Source organism: Triturus cristatus, chromosome 7 (assembly GCF_964204655.1).
Source record: "Triturus cristatus chromosome 7, aTriCri1.1, whole genome shotgun sequence".
Taxonomy (NCBI): domain Eukaryota; kingdom Metazoa; phylum Chordata; class Amphibia; order Caudata; family Salamandridae; genus Triturus; species Triturus cristatus.
This window is the reverse complement of record NC_140590.1, coordinates 1,489,392,904-1,489,420,456: the sequence shown is the minus strand read 5'-3', so window position 1 is coordinate 1,489,420,456 and position 27,553 is coordinate 1,489,392,904. Positions and strand designations below refer to the sequence as shown.

At 40.4% G+C, this 27,553-nt stretch overlaps 1 protein-coding gene across 1 annotated transcript in view; it reads right to left on the bottom strand.

The window, feature by feature from the left end:
• The window catches only part of LOC146812239 (uncharacterized), a 303,094-nt gene that overhangs the window by 81,282 nt on the left and 194,259 nt on the right, over positions 1 to 27,553 (bottom strand). The window contains exons 11-12 of the mRNA XM_085615147.1: positions 9,643 to 9,687; positions 7,534 to 7,689 (exon numbers count right to left, since the gene is read on the bottom strand). Coding sequence (XP_085471273.1) covers positions 7,534 to 7,689; positions 9,643 to 9,687 — 201 coding nt within the window. The remainder of the gene's footprint in view (positions 1 to 7,533; positions 7,690 to 9,642; positions 9,688 to 27,553) is intronic.

The following is a 27,553-nucleotide window of genomic DNA, read 5'->3' as shown; positions in this document are numbered from 1 at the left end:
TAGTCCTGAATTCTGAAACTTTCACACAAAAAAACTCAACTCCTGCCTCATGATTACAATGCCAGCTCACATCCAGTATTTCTTGCACTCCTACACTGTCAAAAGGTTTCCATTTGGGGCTTTAATTAAGTCACTGATGATGTGGTATGCTTTGATGTAACCTCTTACTTTATTGATGGCTTTTGTTATGGCATCTGTGGCCGAAATTATGATGTCAAATTCATTGGGGAATCTGTAAGTGTAGAGCTCACAATAATTGAGTGTTTTTTATATTTTAGAATGTAGCTATAATGTCTCCTTCACGACAGTTGTATGGGAATTGTATGTTTTATAACACGTTCTTTTGCATTGTGAGTGAAGAACTGAAATCATCCTAGTTCTACATTGTGGTATCCAAAAAAGGATGAAACCAGGGCTTTTTCTTGGGTGACAAACTCCCACAGGAGACTTGCAGGATCGAAAACTAATCATGTTTATATTCACTTCTATAAAATTAGAAGTAAATTTAGTTAGTGATTTTTTCAAATTATGTTGATTGCTATTTAAATTAAAATAGAAGCAGGGCAATGTTTTTTCTCTCATGTGACACTTCCGGGAGTATTAAAACATTTTAAAGAAAAATAATTAAAACAAAAAAAATATATTTGAGTTTTAAATGTTCAAAATTTGAATACAAAATTTTGTTTTTACAAATTACATCTTTCAAAACAGAAAAACAAATTAAATAACATTACATTAACAGTGCTAGTTAAATATGTCTGTTCATAATTGTTTTACTTTCCAATCTTAAAAAACAATCGGAATTTCCAGGAAAAAACTGACAGTATCATTGGTTATTATGAAAACTAGTTTGTGTTTTGTTTACAAAACATTATAGTTAGGTATGGCAATATTAGTTCACCTCTAATATTAAAGGAACCATAGAAATTGTTTGAAAACGAAACAAGTCACAGTGAGACTAGAATAATGCAAAGGAATAATATTTTACTTGACATTAAAAAAAAATTAGAAATTCACAGTTCACAAAGTTTAAAGTGACTTTAGAGATAGATATGGTAAAATATCTTAATTATCATATAAAAACAAATCCTAGAAATCATTAGAAAAACAAGGGTGAAATTGATGTTATAGCGAGGTATAGTAATAGTATTTTAATTAATATTTTAAAAATCCCAAGAAATTCACTGTAAAAAAAAAAGGTTAAAGTGACATTATAGTTAGGTGAAAATATATCTTACAAGATATTATTCTAAACTCAAAAACTACTGAAATGCACCAAGTCAACTGAACTAACTATAACTTGTGCCTCACTCTGCATTGCTTAGGACCTTACATATTATATTAATCATCACATGTTAAATCACAGCATTGATGAGCTCACTCATGACATCTCAGTCATAGCCTTAATCAGAGCTTGCATCAAATCTGCATCAGGAGACTTGGACTTGTTGTCTCAGCTCTGTCAGTGTCCAGCATCCAAACCTCAGAATGCACCAAACCTCCACACTACATGGTCTTTGGTTTGATACAGAGCTTGGCCTGTGGCCAGGGTCCTCAATCTCCCCTTCACAAGTGGCCAACCTCCACTATGCAGAGAGACACAATGGAAGTTGTCTGTAAGGGTCTGCTGCTACCCTGCATCCAATATAAAATAGGGGCTCAGAGATGAGCTTATCCTACGGCCAAAACCCTGCACCTAAGATTCCGAATGTGGGCAAACCCTTCAATGCATGCCGTTTGTCCATGTGCAGATAGGAGTTGTCCAAAGGGTCTCAAATGTGACTATTAGACCCTGCGTCCGCTCCTCCATGATAACAATACTTGCTCAGCCTACAGCCCTTCACTGCAAAGTTGGACCAAATACTGCTGTTGAATGATGTTCAGCGGCCAGCTCTCTACAAGCGACCTACCCCCAGTGTACTCATCCCTTGGGTTAATAGTTAAAAGGACAATGACATCCATTAAACATGCTTCACATTTGAAATATCCATTTTCGTCTGCATCTTTTGAAAGCTTACAATCAAGCTTGTAAGAGGTCAATTATCGATTTAGGTTTGTGTATTACTCCTCATTCATAAAGCCTCTAACGCATTGTCAGAATCATAGGTTTATCTAATTAATAATTACAACAATGCTGTTATCCAAACCTAAAGGCGATGTTATGGGTGATGAAATTTAAAACCATGAGGGCTGTAATGCCTGAGGTCAGAAGCAGCCTGACATCACACATGATTTTACTAATAGCATGTGAAATGAAAACATTAAACACATGTCTGATTACATTGATACTGCTGTAGGTTGTTAGTATTAATTTTAGATTAATTTGAGATTTTTGTGGATCATATCTTTTTATTAGCATCATCTTGAGTATTAGTAAAGTACTTCTTTGCGACAAGCTGTTTTTGAGCTATTTTGCTTTTGTTATAGAGTTAAAAAAAATCACTGAATACGTTTTTATTGGGGGTTTATGATGTTTTGAAATATGTTGGTTCTCATTTTCTCCAATAATAGTTATGTCTCTGTATTGGTTACTCAGGTATATCTTGTAGTGTGTGTGATTGTAATAATGATCTGGACATATGGCTATGTAAAACGACTTCCATGTCTGGTGATGGTTTATATGTTATTGTGAGTTAAGGGTGGTGGGACGTATCTGTTCATATTTGTTGCAGAATGACTATGTGTACATTGTTTGTTTGTGTAATAGTGGATGTTTGTTTGACTCTGGTGGTATGGTTATATGACATGAGTATGCTGTACTATGATATCGAGTGCTTAATTGTTTACAGTAATTGGGCTGTTTTTAGTAGTTGCTTCATGTTGTGTACGCTCGGAGGGCTTCCCTCATGGATTACACGTTTTAAAAGCTACCAGTCACACAGGCTCCGCAGATATAATGACAAACTTGTGGACCCTGACAGGCATAAAACCCTTTAAGTTCTCAATCAGGCAGGCCTGTATTACGAGGCCATGGAGGCTACTAGGGCCTCTCACATAGTCTGTGTTCTTTTTATAGAAACAATTATTAATGGACTTTTGTTTACTAACTTAGGAGATCCCATCTTTGCCAGTGTTCACTGTCCCTGAAATGGGACAGCAGACATCAAGCACCATTTCAGTTGTGTTGGATCAGCAGACTCTGAAAAATAGTCCACAGACTACGACACATTAGGGAGCGATATAAACTGGAAAAAAACATTTCCTTCCTGAAATGCACCACTTATGTATACCCTGGCTTTATTTATAATTTGACAGACTGGTTGCTCTGTCACAATTGTGAGAGATATCATGTCTGCCTTTTTTTAAAGTGCTGTAGATTCAGTGGTACTTGCAATAAGTTGGGGGTCACATTTGTATTGGAATAACCCACCTGCCAACTCTAACTCAGTTTTTAGATTTCAGTTGTAGGGGGTCACTCACAGTGATCTCAACTTCTTTCTTAAATGTGATGAAGTCCATAGACTCAAAGTAAGATCCGTGAACCCAGTACACCTTGGAATGAGGGCTGGACTTCATCTGAACTCAGCGGACCTGTAGCACGTTCTGTGGCCTTTTTAACATTTTAAATGGTATTTTAGGTATTCCTTTGGCTAAGAACACGCGTAACCTTCCGCCACAAAGTAAAGTACGCATTTTTCTTGGAAACTGGAGGGACAGCCACTATTGTGTGAGGAACAAGAGAACTGAGCAGGTAATACTGTTACACACCGCCATTTGTACCGGAAATGGCACTGAAGCTGAATAGAAGTTCCAGGAGAATCCTGATCGACATGAGGACTATGAAGAAGTCTAGTTGACTTAGTGCGAGTGGAGCAGTTGGGAACACTCAAGACATCTGTGAGTTCTTCACACATTCACTGGATGAGAAGTAGCTGAATGCATGCGGGTTACATCCAGGTCATGTGACCAAAAGATAAACAGGGGCAAGTGAGGATGCTACTCCTTCAGAAAACAGTAGAAGCAGGTGTGTTCATTTTAGAGGTGTGCATAATGTTTATTACAAAACATAATCTCACATAAACCCTCTTTATTGGAATATTTGTATCATGTGCAATTTCAATATGTTAACACTGATCTCGTGATTTTATTTTGCAGGACAAATGGTTTGATCACAAAATGTTGTGTGGTAGCTGTGAAATTGGATGTGTTATTCAGTCTCATTCTGTGACATAACAATGATCATTCAGTGACCTTAGAAATCTGATGAACAAAACACCGAGTAGGTATCTTGCATGACTTTCATACTTTAAGGCATATCTTGCATATGAATTTCACACAGACAGCCTCCCATGTGTAAAACCTATAACTCTCATAAGAATTACACACGTACTCCAAGAAAAGGTTATGCTATTTTGCTCACCCATAGTGTCTGTGTGAGCCAGGGTGTATCACGAGGCTGTGAAATTCATAGGCATAGATGAGGAGCAAGTAAGTAGGGCATAGACGGTGGTGAGAAGCAGCAAGAGATAAAGGGTATAGTCAAAATATAGAGGGAGAAAAGATTGGGAGGGAATAGTGAGAGATGATGGGGAACAGAGGCATGGAGTGTTTACATAGAAGGAATCAAAGCTGAAGAGAAATTATGCAGAGGTGTAGTATCCAAGTGCAGGAGGAGATATTGGTTAGGAGAGCATATGTGAAGCTATGAATCGGGGGATATATAGATGCGATGAGGAGCAAGATATATATTGTAATTGTCATAAAGGAGGTTACGAGGATAGGGGTTCATTTGTAGATTTGAAGGGAACAGGCATCAATAGAACTGAAGAGAAAGAGGGAATCGCCAGAGGTGAGATTGGTAGGGAATAAACAGAGGTGTGTGAGATAGGGCGGTAAAGGATAGGCAGGTCATAAATTAGGATGTTTGATTCTTGATTCTGGTGGCATTCACCGGTCAACCACTAGGAGTGCTGATTTTAGACTTCCTAGCCTTTCCTACCCTTTAGAGCCTCATATGGATGACTAGGTCACCCCTGCAACCCCAGCACCGAGCTGGCTTCCTCCCTGTCCTCCAGGATTCCAGGCAAGTCCTTCCTCCACTTTTCCCCAGAGTGAGTGGGGATGTGATTGACACTGGCTCTGAAAACACAAGGTTTACAGAATCCAAGTCAGTAGAAGTCAAAAGTGTTTGTTTTCCAGACTGGAAACCATCCATGTGTTGCCCATCTGTTCTTGCTATCTTCAAGCCCCAATGTTTTCCAGTAAGTGTGAGTTATTTGGCACATGCAGATTTCTTATCCACCCTCTTATTCTCCCAGGAGGGCACCAGGACTCTCCAATTTTAGTTTTGTGTCTGAGGGAGGCTTTGAGCGCAGCCTGCTGGCCACCAAAATAATCACCTTGACTTGGCAGGATAGCTTAAAGCCCTAACCTTGTAAGGTACTGACTCAGAAAAATACTCCAACACTTAAAGTACACGAAGAACTGCTAAAATGGCCAAATATTAGCACTGGGGACCTTTTTAAACCTAATAATTTCTTTTAAATACTTTTCTTTAGTTTTAGTCAATTTGAAGTTCATATTTTGGCACAGTCTTTATGTACAGTGTGAATACTGTAAAGCACAACTGATTTATACTGAAGCGCTACAGACTCACACAATAGTCAAAAACAAATGGGGGCATTTTTATTTTGGATGCTCAGTTAAACTGTAAGTACTATGCAGGTCATGATCATTTCATTAAAGGTCCAATCTGCGGCAGGCTACCTGTGCAAAGATTCTGGGCTCAGTGAGACAGTAGTACCATTTGCTCAGCCTGAAAACAGGTGTGCATATATGTGCAGACATGGTCAATTTGCAACCGGTGTGGAGCCTCTTAACATAGCTGTTCAGCGGCAGACCTTATTATAAAATGTGGCCACTGGTGGTTAGCTCTCAAAGCCATTTGGCCAGAGCTTACAATGACTGAGACTCATCTAAACTAACTTACAGAAGAGATCTAAACCTAGGTGAACTGAAATAAAAATCTATGAAGGATTAAAGCGGTCAGAACCTCTACCTTGCAGCGAGTTTGTTCACATATAAAGATAAAGAGACAATAAAAATTACTGAGTAAGTGAGTATTTATCCAGATGTGAGGACAGTAAGTTATGGGGATGCTAAATGCAGAAGTCAGTGACAGCAAGAGTTTGTATACATGATACATAAACATGTTAACAGAAATAGTTGGGATGTCATATGCACACGAACGTTGGTGAGGCCAAATGAAGAGGGGTGAACAGAAAAGAGTTGGACTAGAGGAGAATGATAAAAAACAAAGGAAAAGTATGTAGAAGGCATATGACGAGATCAAGGTAACAGGAGAGGAAGACCTAAGTAGATGTGATGGAGAACAAAGGAGCTAAGGGTATATGTAGAGGTAATGATGAGCAAGGGTTACATATGCAGAGATGAGGGGGAGAAATCCTGCCAGAGCCAAGACCCGAGAGAAATGGTGGGCAAGGGCAGTTTTGCAGCACTAGATGTTCAGTGTGACATAACACTTCACGTGGGTGGCATCAACCTCTTTGATGACCACCCAAACCATCCATCCAATCCTTTTGACGTTTCTTACCCCTCTACAAAATGCTACACTAAATCTGTGCCTCCACAAGCAGAAGAAAATGACATAAACATGCATCTGCGCAAAAGCAACTAGTTCCCTTTGGCATCTAATTAGCTCAGTCCCAGGATTGCTGCAATACTTTACACCCTATTCAGTCGACAACTTTGTTGTTGCTCTTGCTTATCGATTATATTTTATATTCATAAAAATGTTTATTGCAGGCGATGACTTTCTTCTAGCACTGATCAGCAATCTCCTCTGCCTTCTGCAAAACCATCAGTTCTCTTTAGACGCTAGCTGTGTCTTTGAACATACACTTGAATTCGAAGATGTTTGTAATTCCAAAATATTACAACGTTGAAGTGTGTAAAATAGTTCCCAAAATGCATTGAATATATTAACTCAATAAGACTCAATGATGGGTATAGAGTGCAGTGCAGAAACCCAGATTCTCAGTGAGTGTCAGTCTTGCTTGTTACACCATGATGACATGCCTCGGTATGTAATTGGATGACTGTACAGATTAAGTGATAGTTCTAATCTAGGGTGATGAGGGCTCAGGTTGGAGGATCAGAAAGACAGATCAAGTTGGAGGGGAGGGTCGCTTACTTGCACCAGGATCAATGGCATCCCTTGCACACTACTAGGCTGTTGTGTCCTACTTTAATGTTTATGGTGGGTTATACAGTTAGGTGTTTACCTTTAAGGTAAACGTGGAGCGTGCTTGGAATGTCACTAGGAGAGTGGCATTCGGATGCTTGGCAGAGTAGCGGTTGGATGAGAGATCGCGTGGAGGTGTATCCTGGCGCTCACCTGTTCCTTTGTATAATGCTTTTGTGAAATAAAGATATCTTGAACCACAACAAGGCGGTCCTGCTTTACTACTAGGCTTGTTCTATTCATGAGAATATCTATTTCTTGTTCCAATTCCATCAGTGCATGTTACAAAAACTTAGACACAGAGAATGACAAAAATAGTTGATACTCACTGCGTTAATTTCAATAAAAGGTTCAAGATTTCCTTGAGCAAACGCTTGTAAAGTGCCACATAGTTTACCGCTGACATTATCTTTAGTTATCGTCACACGAGGAGTTCCACTGGGCGTGAATGTCAATCTTTCTATAAGAACGGCTTTACCGCAGATCTGCACATATTTAAAGAACAAGTTGTTTTTATATTGACAAGTATCATCACTTCACTGTAGAATGGACACAATAGTACAAGCAGCTTGAGTCAACAGGACAAAAAAGCTATAAAACACAGTTCGATGAATGGTAACACTACTAAACTGGCAGTAATGGATGTGAACTGAGAGAGCTGATAGCAAATCTATGCTTACTGTAGAGAGAGTCTTTGCTCGACACTTTCCTTTCCTCTGAGGGTATTTTTTGCATATAGAAGAATGGCAAAGCCCGTCAATTTCTGAAACATCAAGTGCAGGAGCCCAAGGTTGTATAGGAGCTCCATGCCAAGTGCCAGTGATGCTGAATATTAGGGGTAACATTTATAAAACTTTCACACAGCACAGGACAGTAAGCAAAGTTGTTGCGCCGCGTTGTGTGAAAGGGAGTGAGCAGAGATGTTTTGGGGCAGATCTATATCGGAGATGCGCCACTTTTACGCCGCCGTTGCGTCACTTTTGTGACGGAGCGGCGGTGTAAACCCTGCGCCACGTTGCGCCATATTTACATCGTGACGCATCTATGGAGATGCGTCACGATGTAAAGCGCTGCGCCACGTAAAACCTGCGTCAGGTTTCACGTGGGCGTGTCGACAGAGGGGGGGGCGTTCCGTCGCAGGAACGCCCCTGAAAAGTGACTCAGTCAAATCTATAAGATTTGACTGAGTCACTTTCCCAACGCTGATGCGCCAAAACCCTGCGCCTGCTTGAAGCAGGCGTAAGGCTTGACGCACCATGTTAGGGATGGGGTAGGTTGGAACACTGCTTGCGACGCAACTGAAGCACTGCGCCAACCTTACGCCATCGGATGCGTCACGCATCTGTTTATTCCTGCGCCATGATGCTCCGCATTCTAAATGCGGCGCATCATGTGTGGCGCAAGGGTAAACTTGCGTGACGCATCATTCCTGGCGCATCCTTGCTGATTTGCAGGGATGCGCCAGGCAACATAAATCTGCCCCTTTGTATTTACATAGAAATGGAGCATGTCTGCTCTCCTTGCGCCGGCGCACTCTGTGCAGCCTGGTGCCAATGCAGGCACCCTTGCACCATAATGCAACGGTGCCTCTATTACAGGCAGGATTGTTTTTTGTGCAGGGAAGGGTACCTGCCTGCTTAAAAACAATCCTTCAGGGCATTTTGCGCTTTTAATGTGTGCTTTTCAGCTAACAAATGACCCCAAATTGCTTCAAACACATGTTGAGTTGTTATAATTGTCTTTGGGTCATCCATGCTGGGATTGTAACTTTTATTCCTGTGGTTAGGAAGAGCTTCATCTGAAATCGGAGGAGTCCCTTAAACTTGAACCATAAACCAATGAACAGCCAGACTTCTATGGAGTCTAGCCCACACTGAATGATTGACACACGACCTGCTGTTTAGAATTTCTTTCTCACATGCTAATAGGAATTAGCCCGGTTTAACACTACCACAGGAGCACTGTCATTTAAGATTTTGATTCTGGTGTCAAGCATTAATTCCTCATCCTAATCACTAGGTCTTAGATGGTCCTTGCCCCGTGAAGGTAGAAAAACGTGTTTCATGAAAATACTTTAAAATAAGCAATAAAGCAGGGCTTGAGGGCGACCTCCATGAAGAACGTCCACTTTCCTTGGAGTCTTTGAAAGACGAGCCCCATATGGAATCATAATTCTCTATTTCCCCAAAAAGAATCTAATATTACACTAGCTTCAGTGCCAACGACAGTGCTATAGCAACCCAAGATGGGGAGTAACCCTAGGTAGCTTACCGGCATTCCTTTCTTAGTGGGATTCCTCCAGAGAGAGGCCATGGAAAGAATGGGCATGAATGCCTTTTGGGAGGACGTGTTTTGCTTCAGTGAATGTTATTCTAGCGCACTCCTCAACAGAAACACACATCTTTTACAATTGCAAAATGAAAGGAAGAATAACTCACCTGTGTTATTTGTCCAGATAATGAACCAAGGCCACTGCCAGTGACCTATGGAGACAATGAATTCGTGCACGTGAATCTCATATTCATGAATGTAAGTCAGACTCAGCAAAAATACTGTTATTTATGGAGAAATAAGGACTGAAATATTAACATGTAGAAGACTAACATCATTGTTGGCATGATTCACCGAGCATCTCTGAAAAGGGAACATACCAGACACCAAGCACTTCTTATTCCCTAGAAGTGCCCCCAATGAGTTGCTTGAGTGTTCTATGAGAGGCAAATGAGATTACGTTTCCGTGCAGCATTGGATTTATTCTGAAAGGTTTTGCATCGACAACCACCATGGAGGGACTGAGGGCTGGGGCCTGAGGGGTCATCTGAGGCTGAACTTACACAGATAATGCAACTGGTCGCATCTGTCTTGTGGAAATAAATATGAAAAGTGACAGTAAAATGTAGAATTGTATATTCAAAATGTTTAAGATGTTTCATGTTAAATAGCAAATAACACACTTTATATAGAGTCTAAGAAACTCTATTATTTTTCTTTTTACGTTTAAATTCTATGGGCCTTATTTATGAGGCCTTGCGACAGTTTTGCGCTTTCGTTGCGTCACTTTTTGTGATGCATCGGCGCGGTAAAACATGTCTCCTGTTGCACCCTATTTACAAAGTGACGCATCTAAGCAGATGCGTCACTTTGCAAACCCCTACGCTACATTATGCGTCAGGTATAATGTATGCAGGGTGGGCGTTCCCACGTAAGTAAGCCTCGTAGAAGTGACGCGAGATTTCACTGCGCCACTTTTCGGGTGCAAATGCGTCAATATCTTACGCCTGCTTCACAGCAGGCGTAAGACTGACACAGGCCTTTTCACATGGGTCTTGCCCCATGTGAAAGGACACATTGCTGGAGTTGCGCCACTTTTGTGACACACTCCAGCAATGCGCACTTTTGCGCATACAGATACGTCAGAAATACTGATGTATCTGTAACTCCTTGCGACATGATGCATCATACAATAAATATTATGCGTCCATCATGTCGCAAGGAGGGCGCACTGAGAACTGACGCACCGCTGCTTTCACGCAGCGATGCGTCACTTCTCATAAATGAGGCCCCAAATCCTTTTGCATTCTAACTCTGCTTTGAGTGTCTCTGATTGAGATGCGAAAGACCTGGGTGTTGCGTTGTTGTCTTGGTGCCTGATGGCAATCTATTCCTCATTTAAGGTCTGGCTTCAGAGCACAGTTATCGCTTTGTCTGATGTGATTAACAGAAAAAGAGCTCTACTGGTTTAATTTCCCTCAAATGTTGACTCCCATCAGAACTGAGGTTCATTTGACAGACAATTTGTTTCACTGAAAAAGAGAGCTTGAATTACACTTTTTGCCTTGTGGGAAAGCTTATGCTCAACCCATAAGGACTGACTTGGTTAGGCGACAAGCCAGTGGTCAAAGATAAAAGGCCTAATCGGTTTGTTATGAAAGGTTATGACAAATGCAGTAGGCCTGACTTATTTATTGTGAAAAGCATATGTAAAAGGAAATAGGCCATTGAGGGAGGGTTCCTATTATGCTGTTAGAGCTTGCAGACAAATACTTTGTTATAGGAAAACTTACATACTATCATAGTTCAAGTGAGTTTGGAAATTGGTTACCCACTGAGACAAACCCCAGGGGTAAGATATGCACCCTGAATATCCATATTATGCTGTTTTCGGAAGGGTTGTATGTTGTTTTGCCAGCTGTAATTGTGTACATATATACACTTTTAAGACTGTATACCAATAGTTACCTAGTGGAAAATCTTATGCAGAACACAGCAGGCCTGAGTTGGTTATTTTGATAGCTACTAATAAAGGCTGTATGACAGATTGATGCTTTACAAACTGTTATATCAGTGGCCATAGGTCTAATAGCTATATTATACAAATATGCGACAAAAGCAGTCGGCCTGATTTATTTATATGAACACCATGTGGTGAAGACAAATTAACCTTTCTGGGTGTATTGCTATTACATTGTGTTAAAGGCTGTAAACATATATTGCTTTACATGCATCCTCACAGATTACTATAGTATGCAAGTGTTTTTATGGTGGTTCCCCCTGATTCTTGTTTCTTCTCAGACAAACCCTACAACAGTACATTTGTGGCTGATGATTGCCTTGTGTGGCCTGAGCTGGTTATAGTGACAACTCAATTATAAAGGTTAGATGCCTGATTGGCTCTTTGGGAAAAAAAATTATTATGAAAAGTTACGCCAAAGTACGTCAGCCTGGCCAATGTATTGTTAAATATGTATGTTAATGCCAATAAGCTTTCAAGGGTGGATTGTCTTTACACTGTGGTAAATACTGTAGATAGATATTTTGTTACATGTAATCCCATATATTACATTAGTAGGCAAGGGCTTTAGTGTTAGTACCTAGTCTGACAAACACATTAAGGGCCAGATTTAGATCTTAGCAGATGGGATATTCTGTCAAAAACGTGACGGATATCCCGTCCGCCATATTACAAGTGCCATAGGATATAATGAGCTTGTAATATAGTGGACAGGATATCTGTCACATTTCTGATAGAACATCCCATCCGCCAAGATCTAAATCAGGCCCTAAATTGTAGATTTGCAATGAGATTGCAATGAGGATTAGGGGAGAGGAGTTGGCCTAATGGCTACGGCGGTCGACCTCAAATCTGGGGAACCGGGTACGAGTCTTGGCAAGGATGCCAACTTTCTGTGATTCTGGCCAAATCACTTAATCTCCCAGCGCCTAACAAAATGAATGTGTCCTCATGTAAACGCAACTGGTGCTCGTGTAAAGCGCTCTGATACCCGATACCTTTGGGTTAAGTTTGCGCTATATAAAACTCTGTAAAAAAAAAATAGATAATTCATTATAGACCCTTTTTTAGGGGGAATGTATTTTTCTTTCCAAAGGTAACTGTATATATCTGCAATTTTATGACTGCACTTGGTGGTTTTCAGCTTATGTGCAGTACAGGATACCTTAGTTGGATATGATGACAAGCCAATTAGGAATAACATAGGACTGATCAGTTGGGAGAAGTTATGCCAAATGCCATAGCCTTGATCTCTTTATTTTTAAGTTTTATAACGATTGTAGTATGCCAAATGTAATTACTGTGAAATGCATCTATTTAATACAATGTGTGTTTAAGGACTATTGTTGCACACTGTTGAAGGCTGTATTCTGGTATTTTGTTACATGTAATCTCACAGATTAATTTAGTAAAGAAGGGTTTCTGGTGTTGGTCAACACCACAGACAAACCCTTGCGGTACAAGATATCCATTATTTTAGATCTTGTTAAATCCTCTTGGGGGGGTTGTATATTGTTTTGCCAACTGTAATTCTACACATCTTTGTAATTTCTGATTGTTGGCTGCCTTATCACAAAGCTTATAATCAAAATAGTAGGCCTGATTTGAGAATAGAGGCAATCCAACAGAAAAAGGTGTATAGGCCTCATTTGTTCATTTTGATATATCAATTTAGATTCCATATGCCTGATCTGTTTGATATGAAAAGTTAAGAAAAAGACAGAAGGCCCAACTTACTTATTGAGAAAAGTATAAATTAAAGCCATTGACTATTTTTAATGGTTGATTTTCATTACAGTGATCTAAAGACTGTAAACTAGTATTAATTTACATGGAATCTCAGAGATTACCACAGCAGCACAGGCCTTACTTGCCCTTGGAGGAAAACTTTGGGGGTAGATGTGTGCTTTGACAATTCTTGCTGTTCCTTTTTTGTGGAGTTGTTGTACATTATTTTGCCATCTGTAATTCTGTAAATATTACTAATCGTATTAGTCTATACTGATGGTTGTTTCAAAGCTTGCGCTCAATACAGTAATATTATGTTATTTGTTGTGACAGAACAGTGATAACATCTTTCACCTGATTGGCTCATCTGGACAAGTTAAGTCAGATGCCATAGGTCTGATCTGTTTATTATGAAAAGTTATGAAAAAAATGAGAAAGGCTGGGTATGTTATAGTGGAAAACTAACAAAGTTAAAAGGCCTTTAGGCTGGATTATTATTACACTGTGTCAAAGCTTGTAGACAGATATTGCATTACATGGTTTCTCATTGATTCTTATATTAACAAGGGGTTTGGTGTTGGTTGTCTCTCTGACAAAATCACTAGGGTTAGACACTTTGCACTGCGATCATATGTTTTATGCCCTCTTAAGATGTGTTTTATTTTGTTTTGTCAAATCTACCATTTTACTTTTTTCTAATTTTAGGATTGTATACTTGAAGGTTGCCGAGTTGGAAATCTTATGGTCAGTATAGTGGGCCTTGGTTGGTTATGATGATGAGCCAATGTTACAGGGTATGGACCTGCTTGGATCTCTAGGAAATGTTATATCAGGTGCCATAGGCCTCATCTGTTTATTATGAAAAATACATCAAAGGCAGAAGGCCTGACATATTTATTGTGAAAAGTATATGTTAAACCCAAAAGGCAATTAAGAGTAATTATTATTACACAGTGTTAATGACAGTAGACAGACATTTTTTACATGACATTTCACCAAATACTATATTAAACAAGGGTATTGATGATGGTTATTTCCTTTAAAAAACCCGGGAGGAGAATATTTGCTCTGTGATAATCCTTGCTCAACCAGCACGTGTAGTTGTCTGCCAGGCTCCTGTAATTAAAACATGACAAATCCACACACATTTGTTTGAGTGTCATTTACATTCTGCTTCTCCCCATGACAGAATACTGAATGGGGTAATTGGCTAGTCCATTAATGCCATTGGCTCTAGTGCCCTCTGAGTAAGAGTATTTTGCCTGATAACATGTGCTGCGCAACTTAAAAGAAGTGCGCTTCAATGTCTGAGATGATGGCCAGTCCCTTAGTTTCCCAATTTTCCTTTTACACATCCCCTTTTATTTATTTATTTCTCCTTTTTTTCTTAGCATCCGGCAGCTGCCCAGACAGTCGTACCAAAGCACTCACTAGCCACTCATTTCATCTCCAGTGTGCAGTACCCTGTGCAGCCATTACTTCAAAACTGGACAGTCACTGTGGATTGATTTTGTCCATAGTGTATCTTTATTTTATCATTCCCAGATGACCACCATATTTAGAAACATTGTGTTGGCAAGCTTGGCTCAATATTGCAGTGAAACGTGGTGCATTTTAGCATGTGGAAATGGTCTTCCAATAAAATATTTACTGAACTGCTGTTTTGGAATGCTGTTGTACATTGTGCTTCACTGTTGTTGCCGTTCGAAGATGGCCAACTAATTGCTTATTAGCGTAGCAACTAGGCTGGAACTTTAAAACAACAACGCGCTATGCACAATACCATTGCAAGATGGGGGCCAGCTACTAAATATAATATATTTTTGCATGCGAGAATAGAGCTGTCAAGTTTAGGTGACAGCATGATTTGTTTTTTTCTGAATTTCTTATGTAAATGTATCTTCCATATCACTGTGAGAGCTGGTATATCTGTTTTATTGTAGACGGGTAAGAATGTGAAAGGAAGAATGAATCAGTGGATTGATGACTGGATTTATGAGTTTAAGAATGAGTAACAGAGTGCATGTATGAAGACTTAATGAGTACCTAAACTCATCAGTGACTAAAGGAGCAGTTTAAGTTATATGCCAGATCTATTGGTGTTTCCAATGCTTGTTAACACAACTGTCCTCTTCTAGTGTGCTTTCTATCAGCCAGGGTCATGATGACAGAGCAAATGACACCACAGCCCAGGTGCTCAGCAAGGGCAATAGGAGTTTGTGGGAGAGTGTCTAATTATTCCAGCAGGCACGCGGGGCAGAAACTGAAATTACTAGGTTTTGTGGCAAGGCTCATCAGCCTTGCTACTGATGAAGGAGCAAAAGGGACATATCTGGCTCCAGGCTCCAAGCTCGAGACTCCAGAACTAAAGACATCAGAGATTGCAGAACCACAGAAACCACACCAGAACTGACAGAAATAAATGCAATACCCTCTAAGCTTGCAGAACAAGGCAGCACACCTGTGCCTCTAGAACTAAACCAGAATTTACCAAGTGACAATGGAAATTCTCAAAATGAATAGGTCATACAAGAATCAGCAGAACAATAGGTAAGAGCAAGTTCAATGAACCCCTAAAGTCCTGCTCAATGCACTCAAAGTCTGCAAATCCACATCAGGCAATGTCTAAATCACTTGCCCCATCCAACAAGACAGAGGACCTAGGCGGATCTGAGGGATAAAACTAAAGGCACTGTTAACTCCTTAGCAAAATCACATGCAAGCAGGGAAACATATACTAATTTACAGGTGGTATCTGGTAACATCTGCCTTTATGGCTTAGTTAAGGAAAGTAGGCAGAACGAATGCAATAATCAGCAGCTGTTCACGCCAGTTAAGATTGAAAATCAGTCACATGGCAGATAGAGTTCAGCAAAATCGCTACTGTGAGGTTACTTCCACTTTTGAAATGAATAGACAATTGGATAAGGTATTTGAGAAGCATTCACACAACTGTTTATCTATTAAAATGAAGTAAGACAAAACTCCATCCCTTAGCAATTAGTTTCTCTCCTGATATACTACTCACGTGGAGACTGTGCATAATTTTTCTGTTTCAATTAAAAATTTAGACCATGTTAGGAAAATTGGATCTAATCCCTGAAAACTCAATTGTTTTGCTTTTTGACCTCTGTTATTGGTATTATTGCTGTTTGATGAGCCTCACTATTGGAGACTCATACATTGTAAGCTCTATTTATATTAGAATATGAGTGGCAAACTGCAGTGCCCGCTTTTGATTTTAAGGCCAGGTGCTGCTGGGCAATTTGTATCCAAAGACAGTACACAGTTTGGGATAGGCTGCAGGGAACATGTATGGAGAATGTATGTGTACTCTACTTATCGCTAATATGGATTATGGTGAGCCTGGAGTGAATCTTTAATGCATTACATGATGGCAATATAAAAGCATTTTAATTTCCCCGTGAGTGTACAGCAAACAAGATGATGGATGGAGAGAGCTTGTCATATAGGGATGTAGAATGTGGAAATTCTGTCCTTTGGACTAGACCAGGCTTCTTTGAAGTGAAGGAGGGAAAGAGATTCCCTCTGATTGTAGGGACTGTCCCTGCCCACCCCCAATTACCCCCACCAGAGTTAGAGGTAGCCAAATGAAGAAGCCTTTTTCCCCTTTGTGCCTTTGTTTTGGAGTCTGTGACTTGGAATTAGAAGCCCCATCCCTCTTACCTTCTGACACTCGATGACAACGACTGAGGTTTGTCCAGTATGGTGGTGATTCACAAAATGTCAGGAAATGCTTGTAACTGGCCCCATGTGTGGAGCAGTGGAAATTATGCTGCTGTCTGCAATGCTAGGAAGAATAATGGGTAGAACACCAGATCAATGACCTAACTGCAGCAGGTCTTGGAGGCGAATTGCACAGGACTCAATTACTTTGTGGACATTATGATTGAAGTGCTTAAAGTATAGTCAGCTGCAGTATCAATAGTCTTTGGTTAAATTTATTGACTGTTTGAGCACTCATCTACCTGTTCTAAAACTTGCACAAAATGCCTAAATACAATGATGGTCGCGAGGAAATGGCACTGAACTTATTTGGGGCCAATAGCTCAAAACAAACAACAAATGTAGAACCCTCAGGTAAAACTAGCCTGAAAACGTTGTTTATAAGATTAGAGAGATTGAGGAAACAAGAACTGAGTAGATGGTGGGATGGGGTAACCCTAAAACAATACATGGAGAACGGTAAAGTTCCCAGGGGGTTGCACATTCTTATTTTCCCCACCTTTGAGGATCTCAGTGAGAACTTGTTAAAGGAATGGCAAGGAAATCTTGAGGGAGCTTCCCGTATAATGATGGAAATTTTAGTGAGGCATTCTATGGAAAAAGGGGAAAAGTTACAAGAGGAGGTCGAGGCAGTAGAAAGAGAAATAAATGAGATGGGGAAAAGGAGCTCATAGAGAAAAACTATGCGATCCTCAAACAGGTCATGGATAATCACCAAGTCTATCTCAAAGAGAAGAAATTGAGAAAAAGGGTAACCGCGACTATAGAGACGGGCAAATATATACGTTTGCCAAGAAATTTGACAACTTACATGGGGCAGATGACAAAAAAAGAAATAGGGAGGAAAGGGAGGACAATGATGATAGTCTTTCTATGAGCAATGTCTCTGTCTCTTCTGCAAGCAGTACAGCATCCTCAGTCACGACTCAGGAGATCCCTTTACAGGAAGGGGCCTCCTCTTTCCAAAAAGAAGAAGCAAAGTTGATAATATCAAACCAACTCCAACAGAAAAGAGAACAGCCAAAACCAGGAGGGAAGGTCGGAGGAGGAAGGGGGGGGGGGGCATCAAAGGGACAGGAGGGAAGGCAGAGGCCTCAACCAGACCCAAAAAACCACAGATGATTTAGCATGTAGCTTTGACAATCAGTGTGCCCAGAATGAAGATGACTACCTATCGAAAAAAATCCTTGATACTGAAGAAACAAAACTTCTTAGTAAAGGTCTTAATTTTTGTCCCACACAGAGTGGCGATTTTACAAATGTCCATGTTGATGTTTTTAAGTTCACAAGAATTCTAAAACGTAAAGACTTTTTTTCTAATAGACCACCGGAGCATGAAAGACCTGCAATCTCCAGGGTTGAGAGCACACACACTATTGCGGATGTGCGTAATGTCCAGTGCCTTCTGTTCATTGGTGAGGAGGAATACGCTGATATTCCTGCCTTACTAAGGGAACTTGATATCACCCAGGATGTACCGGATGACAGTGGCTAACGCCCGAAATCCAGATTTGCACCCACCTGTGTATATCATCCCAACATTGACGCCTTCCACAAGAAGGTAGTGGAAGATAGCTATACGTTGGAAAGTCCTAAAAAATATGGTTCCTGTACAAAAATGAACTTAACACATCCAGAACGCGTTGAAACGACTCAGGGGGGACCCCGATATTGTTATACGCGAGGCCGATAAGGGCGGCAACGTTGTTGTCATGAATCGTTGTGATTATCTAAATGAAATTAATCAACAACTCAGTGATAGCAAGTGCTATAAGGAAATCAGGGATAATCCCATTCCACACATTGCAAATAAAATCAATGCAAGGCTATGTGAATGAAAAGATTCTTGTCTAATTACGAACGACAAATATAGATACTTACGTGTGGACTGTCCCTCTTATCCATGCATATATATTCTACCAAAAATACATAAAGGGGGACAGTTCCCTCCTGGCAGACCTATAATATCAGGGGTGGGCTCACCCACCGAAAAGCTGTCTGAATATGTTGACTTAAAGCTACAAAAATATGTCCTGGGGCTCCCATCTTAAATCAGGGATTGTAAGGATATATTGGTCAAACTAAAGTATTTTGAATGGTCGGAAGATCTGATCTTTGTTACTCTTGACGTGGAAAGTTTATATACTTGTATTGACAGGAAATACGGTGTTATGACAGTGCGATCCTTCCTGGATATAGAGGACGCAGAACTCTATGCCCACAATGAAATGATTGTTCAGATGATTGATCTCATATTGTTGAATAACTTTTTCTTGTTCGACAATCGCTGGTTCCAACAGATCAATGGGACCGCAATGGGTTCCAGATGTGCCCCTCTACAGGGGGAGGTACATCAATGATGCAATATGTCTATGGTCAGGATCTGTTGAACACTTGGAACAATATTTTGCCTATCTGAACAGTAATGCTTTCAACCTTGAGTTCACTATGTCCTTCTATAAGGAAAGCATTAACTTTCTGGACATAAGATTTTATATTGAAGATGGCACCATTCAGAGTACCTTATATCGGAAGGAGACATGTAACTCTGTACTACATGCGTCGAGCACGCATGCGAGTTTTGTCATAAGAACATACCTTTTGGGGAACTGACCCCCGTCAGGAGGAATTGTAGTGATCAAGTAAGTTTCCGTACAAATGTTATGGAAACCAAAAAAAGATTCCTTAAACGAGGCTATAACATCAAAACCTATGACAAAGCTGAGGTGAGAATATGTGTGATCGACAGGGATGCCACTCTTTGTGACAAACCAACTAAAAAGCAAACACGGGACAGTACGATTAAGGCAAGGTTCATTACACAATATACCATGCACAGTGACAAAATCTTTAATGTGTTTCGTAAGAATTGGCACTTGCTTACTGTTATCCCTGGATTGAAAGAACATATAGGTAACCAACCTTCAATTATGTTTAGGAGGGGTACATCCCTACAAAACCAACTATGTCCAAGTTATGTGACAGTACCCTCCAGTGGGGAGACTTGACTTCCCCCCAAACCTAAAGGATTCTTCATGTGTGGAACCTGTAACGTCTGTCCCATGGGCAAGAAAAAACCATATCCTTTTCTTACAACAATGAGCGAATATATGCCATGGATCAGTTTAGTAATTGCAATACTACGCATGTTGTTTACATCCTTGGGTGCAAATGTGGAAAAATCTATGTGGGCAGTACCATACGCCCATTGAAACTTCGCATCCAGGAACACCGTAGGGCGATTATGGGTAGAGTTTCTAGATTTCCTATCACTGAACACTATAACACCATACATCCAGAAGACGCTACTTTTTGGTTTTATGCCATTGAACATGTCCTCTGAATTAGAGGGGAGGAAATAGGGAGCTACTGCTTAGACGGGCTGAGTTGAAATGGATATGTCGCTTGCAATCAATACAGTTCGGTCACAACACAGATGATGAAATGCACTATTTTCTGTAAGTCTGTATGTTGAAATAGGATTACCGGGAGTGGAGACCCCTTTATGATTATTGGAGCATGTTGGTTACTGAATTGGGAAGACCCATTGGGCAATTCATATGGTACCCTCTGCATATGGCTCTCTATTTGCCAGCCGTTTATTTAATATTTTTCCTCCGCCTGTCTGTTTTAACATAAGAGGCACTGAAATGGATTTTGAAAACACTCTGTCTTTTTGAAATAGGACTACCGGGAGTGAAGACTCCTTTATGATTAATGGGCCATGTTGGTTATTGAATTGGGAAGATCTATTGGGCAATTCATATGGTACCCTCTGTATATGGCTCCCTATTTGCCTGCCGTTTATTTAATATGTTACCTCCGTTTGTCTTTTTCGACATAAGAGGCACTGAAAGTGATTTTTAATACATTTTCTCTGTTTTTAATTTTTAATTTTCAGTTGTAAACTTTAAAATAAGTATTTACCCCCTGTACAACAAACATTAGTCTTCAATCGAGAATGCCCATAGGGTACCCTCTATGGTATCCTCTGTTTGATATTTTGATATTTTGCCCTCTTGTACTTACGTGGTTATAAGAGATATGTAAATGGCACTTTGTAAATACTACCTTTGACCCGTGTTATGTCGAACATGTCTTGCCGCCTATAATAGAGTTGGGTGGGGCTGTGGGTAATAATGGTTCTTTATCCTAAATTCTGTCATCTTTTCTAATATATCCCTATCGCTGCTTAAAAATGTATTTACAGTTTGCAGCCTCTCTGGTTGATATCTACTACGCATCTTTTCTTGTTTTATGCGAATTCATTATGGGAACAGTAAATATATGTGAAGGACTTGTGCCGCTACCCTTTTTTACATGTTTTTTCAGGCCTTCTATATCTATAATTTAAACACACCGTCGCTGCAGTAAGGGAAGATTCAGTGCTTTATTCTCATTGACATAGCACCTTGGGAGTATGGGGAGTCTTTAACCAGTTGTCATGAACGACGCGCAGGGAAGCATACCGTTTTTTTCGTATCTATCGGCTTATTAGCCATTTCAACATGGCGCTCAAAATACGGGTTCAGCCCATGCTCATCGCTCATAACTTAATAACATGGGTTACGTTCCTTTTTATCTTCCGGTATTATTGGTCACAGTATGAATTCAGTTTGGCATTTTAACTTGGATCTGTAGATTTATGCGCACTCATGATTTTTTGGTTTGGGATTTCCATTGGTTATTACACATTAACATGGCTCAAGTCCCGCCACCTTTCCCGGCATCACTTTTCGTATTGTAAAATCTATTTGGTATTTCAAGTTTGAGTTATAATAAATATGTGTTTATATTGATGCTGTTACCTGGGAATTCTATCTTTGGTTACTTTCTTAGATGTACACGGAGCATTCAAACATGGCGTCGGCATTAACCCAGGGATTTAGTTTGTGTTTAACCCATGAAATCTATTGATGTCACACGCATACTACGTGAACCGTCATAGATAGTTTAAATATGCCGGGAATCCATCTGGCTGGTTGTTGCTCCTTTTCATCGTTGGTTTGGGCGTACACATTGCATCTGGATTACAATGCTTATTCGGTAAGTTTTTAAGGGCTGGCAAGGACCACGTGTCGTTGGTGAGATTTTGAGTGCGCCTGGGAGTATTATTTCAGTTTCGGTGCTGTTATGGTGGGGGCTTGCAGAGATGAGTTTTTTGGCGTTACCCAATGGTTACTTGGGCTAAAATTGTGGCAATTTCTTGGTGGGGATACGTGGAGATGGGGTTGTTTGCACAAACCTGTGGTGATAAGGGTCAATACCGGGACCTTGCCTCCATTAGGAATTTATTGCTTTCGCCCGTTTTTGGGATCAAGGGCACCTATTCTCTCTTGTAGTTTAATAACATAAGGGAACATAACTTATATTTATGGGAACTTGGAAGGTTTGATCGTTTAGGGAATGGACACATGGGCCTACCTTATATGTTTTAAGGATTTTATGCTAGGGCTGTTATTATCGCTTGTGTCATGGGACATACATTAGTTCAGTCCCTCTTTATATTGTTAGGTGTACAGTTTGAGTACTAGAGATTTGTTTTTATTTTATACTGTAACAACTGAGGTCTATTATAACTTCACTCATCCTGGGGGATTGCCGTTATCTAAAGACTACTGCTGTAAGTTCTCAATGTATCATTTTTTTCTCATGTTGAGTAGGGATCGTTTGATTCCGTTGGCATTACTTATAGACATCTTAGTCTAACGTTCTCTAGCTGAAATGATATTTGATTATTAATATAGGGATACACCAATCGCCAAGCATAACACTTTGAGATCAGTAATTATATGATATATTCTTGCAGAAGATTACGTTGGATTCCATTTTTCAGTTCTAATATCATCCCTGTGCATGCGTACACCTTCAAGTAAGCGGAATCCTCTCTGCTAAATATACCTTTCGACTTAGAACTTCCTGTTATAATATTTCTGTTGCTATTGTGCCCCTTGGTCACATTAATCAAACTTTCCCTATGTTTTATATCTATATCTCCTTAGATTCTTTGGAGACTGGATGTATATAGCTAATGTTATCATATATTATTATTATTATTATATGTTCTTATATAGCGCTCAACTACCCTTGGGCATCTTGGCGCTTGCCTTGGGAACCCGTCCTGGTTTTTCCCTGTGAGATAACCCATACTGGGCATCCCCAAGGTGAAAGCCAGGCATCCCGCCGCGGGGGGGCGAGATTAAGCAAGCTATTGCCCAGAGTTGCAGCGTGGGACCCATGATTAGAATAGGCACTGAGGCGAGAATATCCAGTCCGCGGAATTTATAGCCCGAGACCCTGCCGCGACGGGAATCGAACCCTGGTCCCAGACCAGTGCTCTGCATCGAGGTCTGCCGCTCTAACCATTGAGCCACACTTCTCCACTAGAATCCTGTCAGATACCTAGAATCCATATAGAATCCTGTCAGATACTCCTGAGGGATCTACCACAGCGAATAGAACTCAGTTGTAACATTGTGCCGACATCGTCTAGGTGAGCTCAAAGAGACAGTATATTGAATACCTCATGTTTTTTTTTTTTATATATGGATTGTTGGTTGGTTTCTTCCATTTAGTTATATGCAATATAGTTGTTACCCCCTTTTTTTGTGAAGCAATTTTGTGACTTAAAGCGGTTCTTTCATCTTAATGACACAGCTGAGGCAATGATGTGGCTAAAACATGTGGTGCTTTACATATATCTGCTGAGATTATTCCGGCTAGAACCGGATTTGATAACATTGATGTTGCCCCCCTTGTTTGAACTAACTCGTGAAAGGAAACAGTTTGTTTATCTTAATTATATAGTTAAGATAATGATGATGCTAAAATATTTGGTGTTTTATATATATTCTCATTGATTACTTTGGCTAGAACTGGATTCTACATTGTTCGTTTTATTGGGCTGATTATCGCCTTGATCTACTAAATGGAACGTGGTCTATACAGAAACTTTTTGGTGAGGGTATTTTTATACTCTTTCCCTTTTTACATTCTTCCTCCTTTTCCCCTTTCTTCCTTCTTCCATTTATTTAAATTAGTGCATATGTGCAGCCTTATCACCACTGATGGATGAATCAATACATCCAATGATGTATATAGCGCTTAGGATAAATGTTTACACAGGTTGTGGAAATGGTGACAGCTTTTTCTTCTGTAATTGTTTTTAGATAATGTTTGAGTGAATAGATTGTGGGTCCTGTCTTTTGTGGTTATAATAGGTTTTAGTGCCATTTGTATTAAATGATGTGTTAGTGTTCATTATATATATATATGTTTCGTGTTGATTTCAGCCCTGATGAAGTTCCTATAACAGAAACGAAACGCGTTGGCTGTTGTCCTGTTGTTTTAATTCAAAGAAGAATATAGGAATTTGAAAAGACCGTACTGGCTAAAGTGTGACTTCATCCCTGGTGCTGCCTCCATTTTTCTCCAATGTGCCAGTGTTATCATGATGAACCAGTGAAAGACTCACCTTGCAGGGGGAGTGGGAGTTACTGTAGCACCATAGCCTGAATGCTGGCTTCCTCCCAGGTGGGGACAATCTGGGCAATATCCATTATTCAAATGGTGTAGGCTGGCTGGAGGAAAAGAGGAACTCACTGCTGGAAAATGGGGATTTCTAGACTACATCCCCAGGAGAAAAGTCTGTCTTGTCGAGGCAGCTGTCCTGCAGATGACTATGGACCTAAACAAGTGAGTTGGATGCCTAGTTACAAGGCCACTTTGCAGTTGCAAAGCCCAAGATTCACAAGTTCACAGGGTTTACAACCACAAAATATAATTTTTATATGTACTACACCATGTTTGTGATTCTGTAACAGGTTACCAAATAGCAAAATGGGCTTAGGAAACCATAATGAATAACTATTTGGAAGGTGTGTGTTTAAGGCAGCTCTCCAAAGAGTGATTCATTATCAATGTATCAATGTTTTGAAATCAAAATCCGATTGCAAATCATTGATCTATGACCATCATTTCAAAGGAGGTGGTAACCCATTCGCCAATAGGAAAGTATCCCCTTCGGAGCCCCTTACCCTTTGTGAATGTTTTTTGTTGTGGAGTAGGCAGTGGTCTTTGGTCCATAAGACCACTAGCAACACTCAAACAAAAAAATATATTCTTCTTAAATGCAACCCCATTTCTTCTAAGGAAAATAGGATGTACTAAAAAAACAATACTTTGACTTTACTTACAGTCATGGTGGTCTGACAACCCTAGCAGTCCACAACCCCTATGATGGTATCCAATCATACTGAATTGCAATTTGTGACTTATTTCAAGAATATTGATGAGAAAGGTTGGATTGTGACCCTATACGATTGAGAATTTTGAGAAGAGACCTTTTAGTACATAGATCAGTTCAAACAAATCCTTTCAATTCCCACAAAGTCAGTGCATGATTTGTGACTACGTTTTGTGAATGGAAATTTCATACATCAGGACTTTGCATCCTAAACCTGCGGGAGAAGCTGCATCTGCCTTAAAGGATGAGTTTAAAGTAGCAGTGCAGAAAAGGATTGTGCTTGTGTGTCCTTCACAATCCTATGTATGAATCTGCAAGAGGATGAGATGGAGTGTAGAGTTTTCTTTTACAAAGAGAGATTTTGTAGGCTGCAGCAGTGACAGCTGGCTCCCCCATCAAACGCAAGGAGCAGAGTGCTCAGGAAGATTGGAAGCTGGTCTACTTTGCGTGGCTCAGAAGCCACCGCTTAGCCCTGTTGACTGTGCGCAGGCACTCTAGGGTAGGAGCAGGAGCACAGCGATCCAGTTAAATGCCCACCAGTTGCACCAACATTAAACAAAATAGTACAATAATGATTTCCTAGCCTAGACCAGTGGCTTCAAAGATCTGGAAAATCATGATCTAGGGGAAAGGAGGATTTTACAAAAACTTGAGAAGTCTCATTCAACCAGCATATTAGTCGGTCCCCAGAACGTCAGGGGCACTACCAAGGGCAATCTGTTTTTTTTTTTAGATCCGCTACAGCCTATAGGTGTTTCTTTATGTAAGTTGAAACATCAACAACCTAAGTCACAAGGGGCCAGGAATTAGAGACTCAAAGAGAAGGTAGGTAGGCTTTCAAGAGTTCCCCGGACCTTACTTATATAAACGCCTACAGGGAAGTGAACCCTAGTGTAATTTAGGTCACGAGAAACTGCTTGATAACAAAATGAAAGATGTAGAAGCATGTTGAAATGTTCATGCTTGAGAAAATTGTACTTTTATTGCAGTGTGTAACTAAAGAAATCGGTCAACAATGCTGCAGGTCTAAAGAGACAACAGTCTTATTCTCCATTTAAGGTTCAAATCTCTTTATTCAAGTTTTGCATGCCGGGTATAGCAACAAAGTAGTGTTGCAGCACTCATCATAAGATAAATGTATTGTCATCGCTATTAGATAAGAACAAAACAGTCCCTTCACAACAAACACCTCCCTCCCTCACCCACCCCCTATGTATTCGAAAAAAGGCAATACAATCGTCAGATCAAAGGAAACTATGGCTCTGGATCACTAGGAGGTATCCATCATTGGGAATGGAGGAAGAGGTCCGGTCAAGCAGAATATGTGTAGGTATTTGGGGCAAGTAAGCTTCTGGAATTCCTTTGAGAGAAAAGTAAGGTATGGGCGCCGGAGCTCTGCTCAAACGAGGTGTTCTTAATTGTAAGGGAGAGTGTGATCTTTTCCATTCCTAGTATGTACCATAAGAGGTGGAACCTACACAGGTGTGCAGGTATGGGGTTTGCTCCCCAGTGTGTAAGGATATGCTGGAGAACAGCTCCTAGGGCTAGCCCTATCTGCCTGCCTCGTCTGGATTTTAATGGAAAAGTGAGGGGATTGGGTAGCCCAAGGAATGTATAAGTAGAGAAACTGAGGAGTTGCTTGTCTAGGTGAAGATCTAACCCATCCAGTATTTGGGTACAAAACTCCGATATTTTGGGGCAGTCACATAACAGGTGCAGTAGTGTGCTTCCCCCTCCAACAGTCTGGACTTTGCTCCAGGTTGACTTTATGCAAGTGCATAGGTGTAAGATGCCAGTAGGTAGCTTCTTTGGTAGCTGTTTCAATGCTAGTGGTGCTGCACACTGTATGTTGTGCTCCATAGTAAATCTCTCGCCATTCTTTTGGGGTCAATTGCCTGCTTAGCTTTGACTCCCAGCGTTTCTGGCCAGCATTTGGTAGGGTCCTAGAAGGCTGGCGCAAAACGGACTATAATTCAGAGATAACATGCTTATCTGATGTTTTGGCTAGCAAGCATTTCTCATAGAGAGTGAGGTGTCTCTGTAGTCCAGAGCAGTTTGCCAGATTTCTAAATCAATGGTGTAATTCATATAGTGCATTCTCTATGTCTCTGGAAGTGTGTAATATGAGCGTAAGTGGGCAAATGTGATCATACCTTCCTTGTCAAACATGTGACCTGCTGAGCAGCATCTTGTCTGTCACCACGCGGGAAATGTTCCAGGGCTCATGCCTGGGGAAAAGTCGAAGTTATCAAACAGTGATGTCAAAGGGGACGGGAATGATGCAAGGCGTAGTCTAGCTCCGAACCAGTCCCAGACCTCCATAGCCACCCTAGTGATG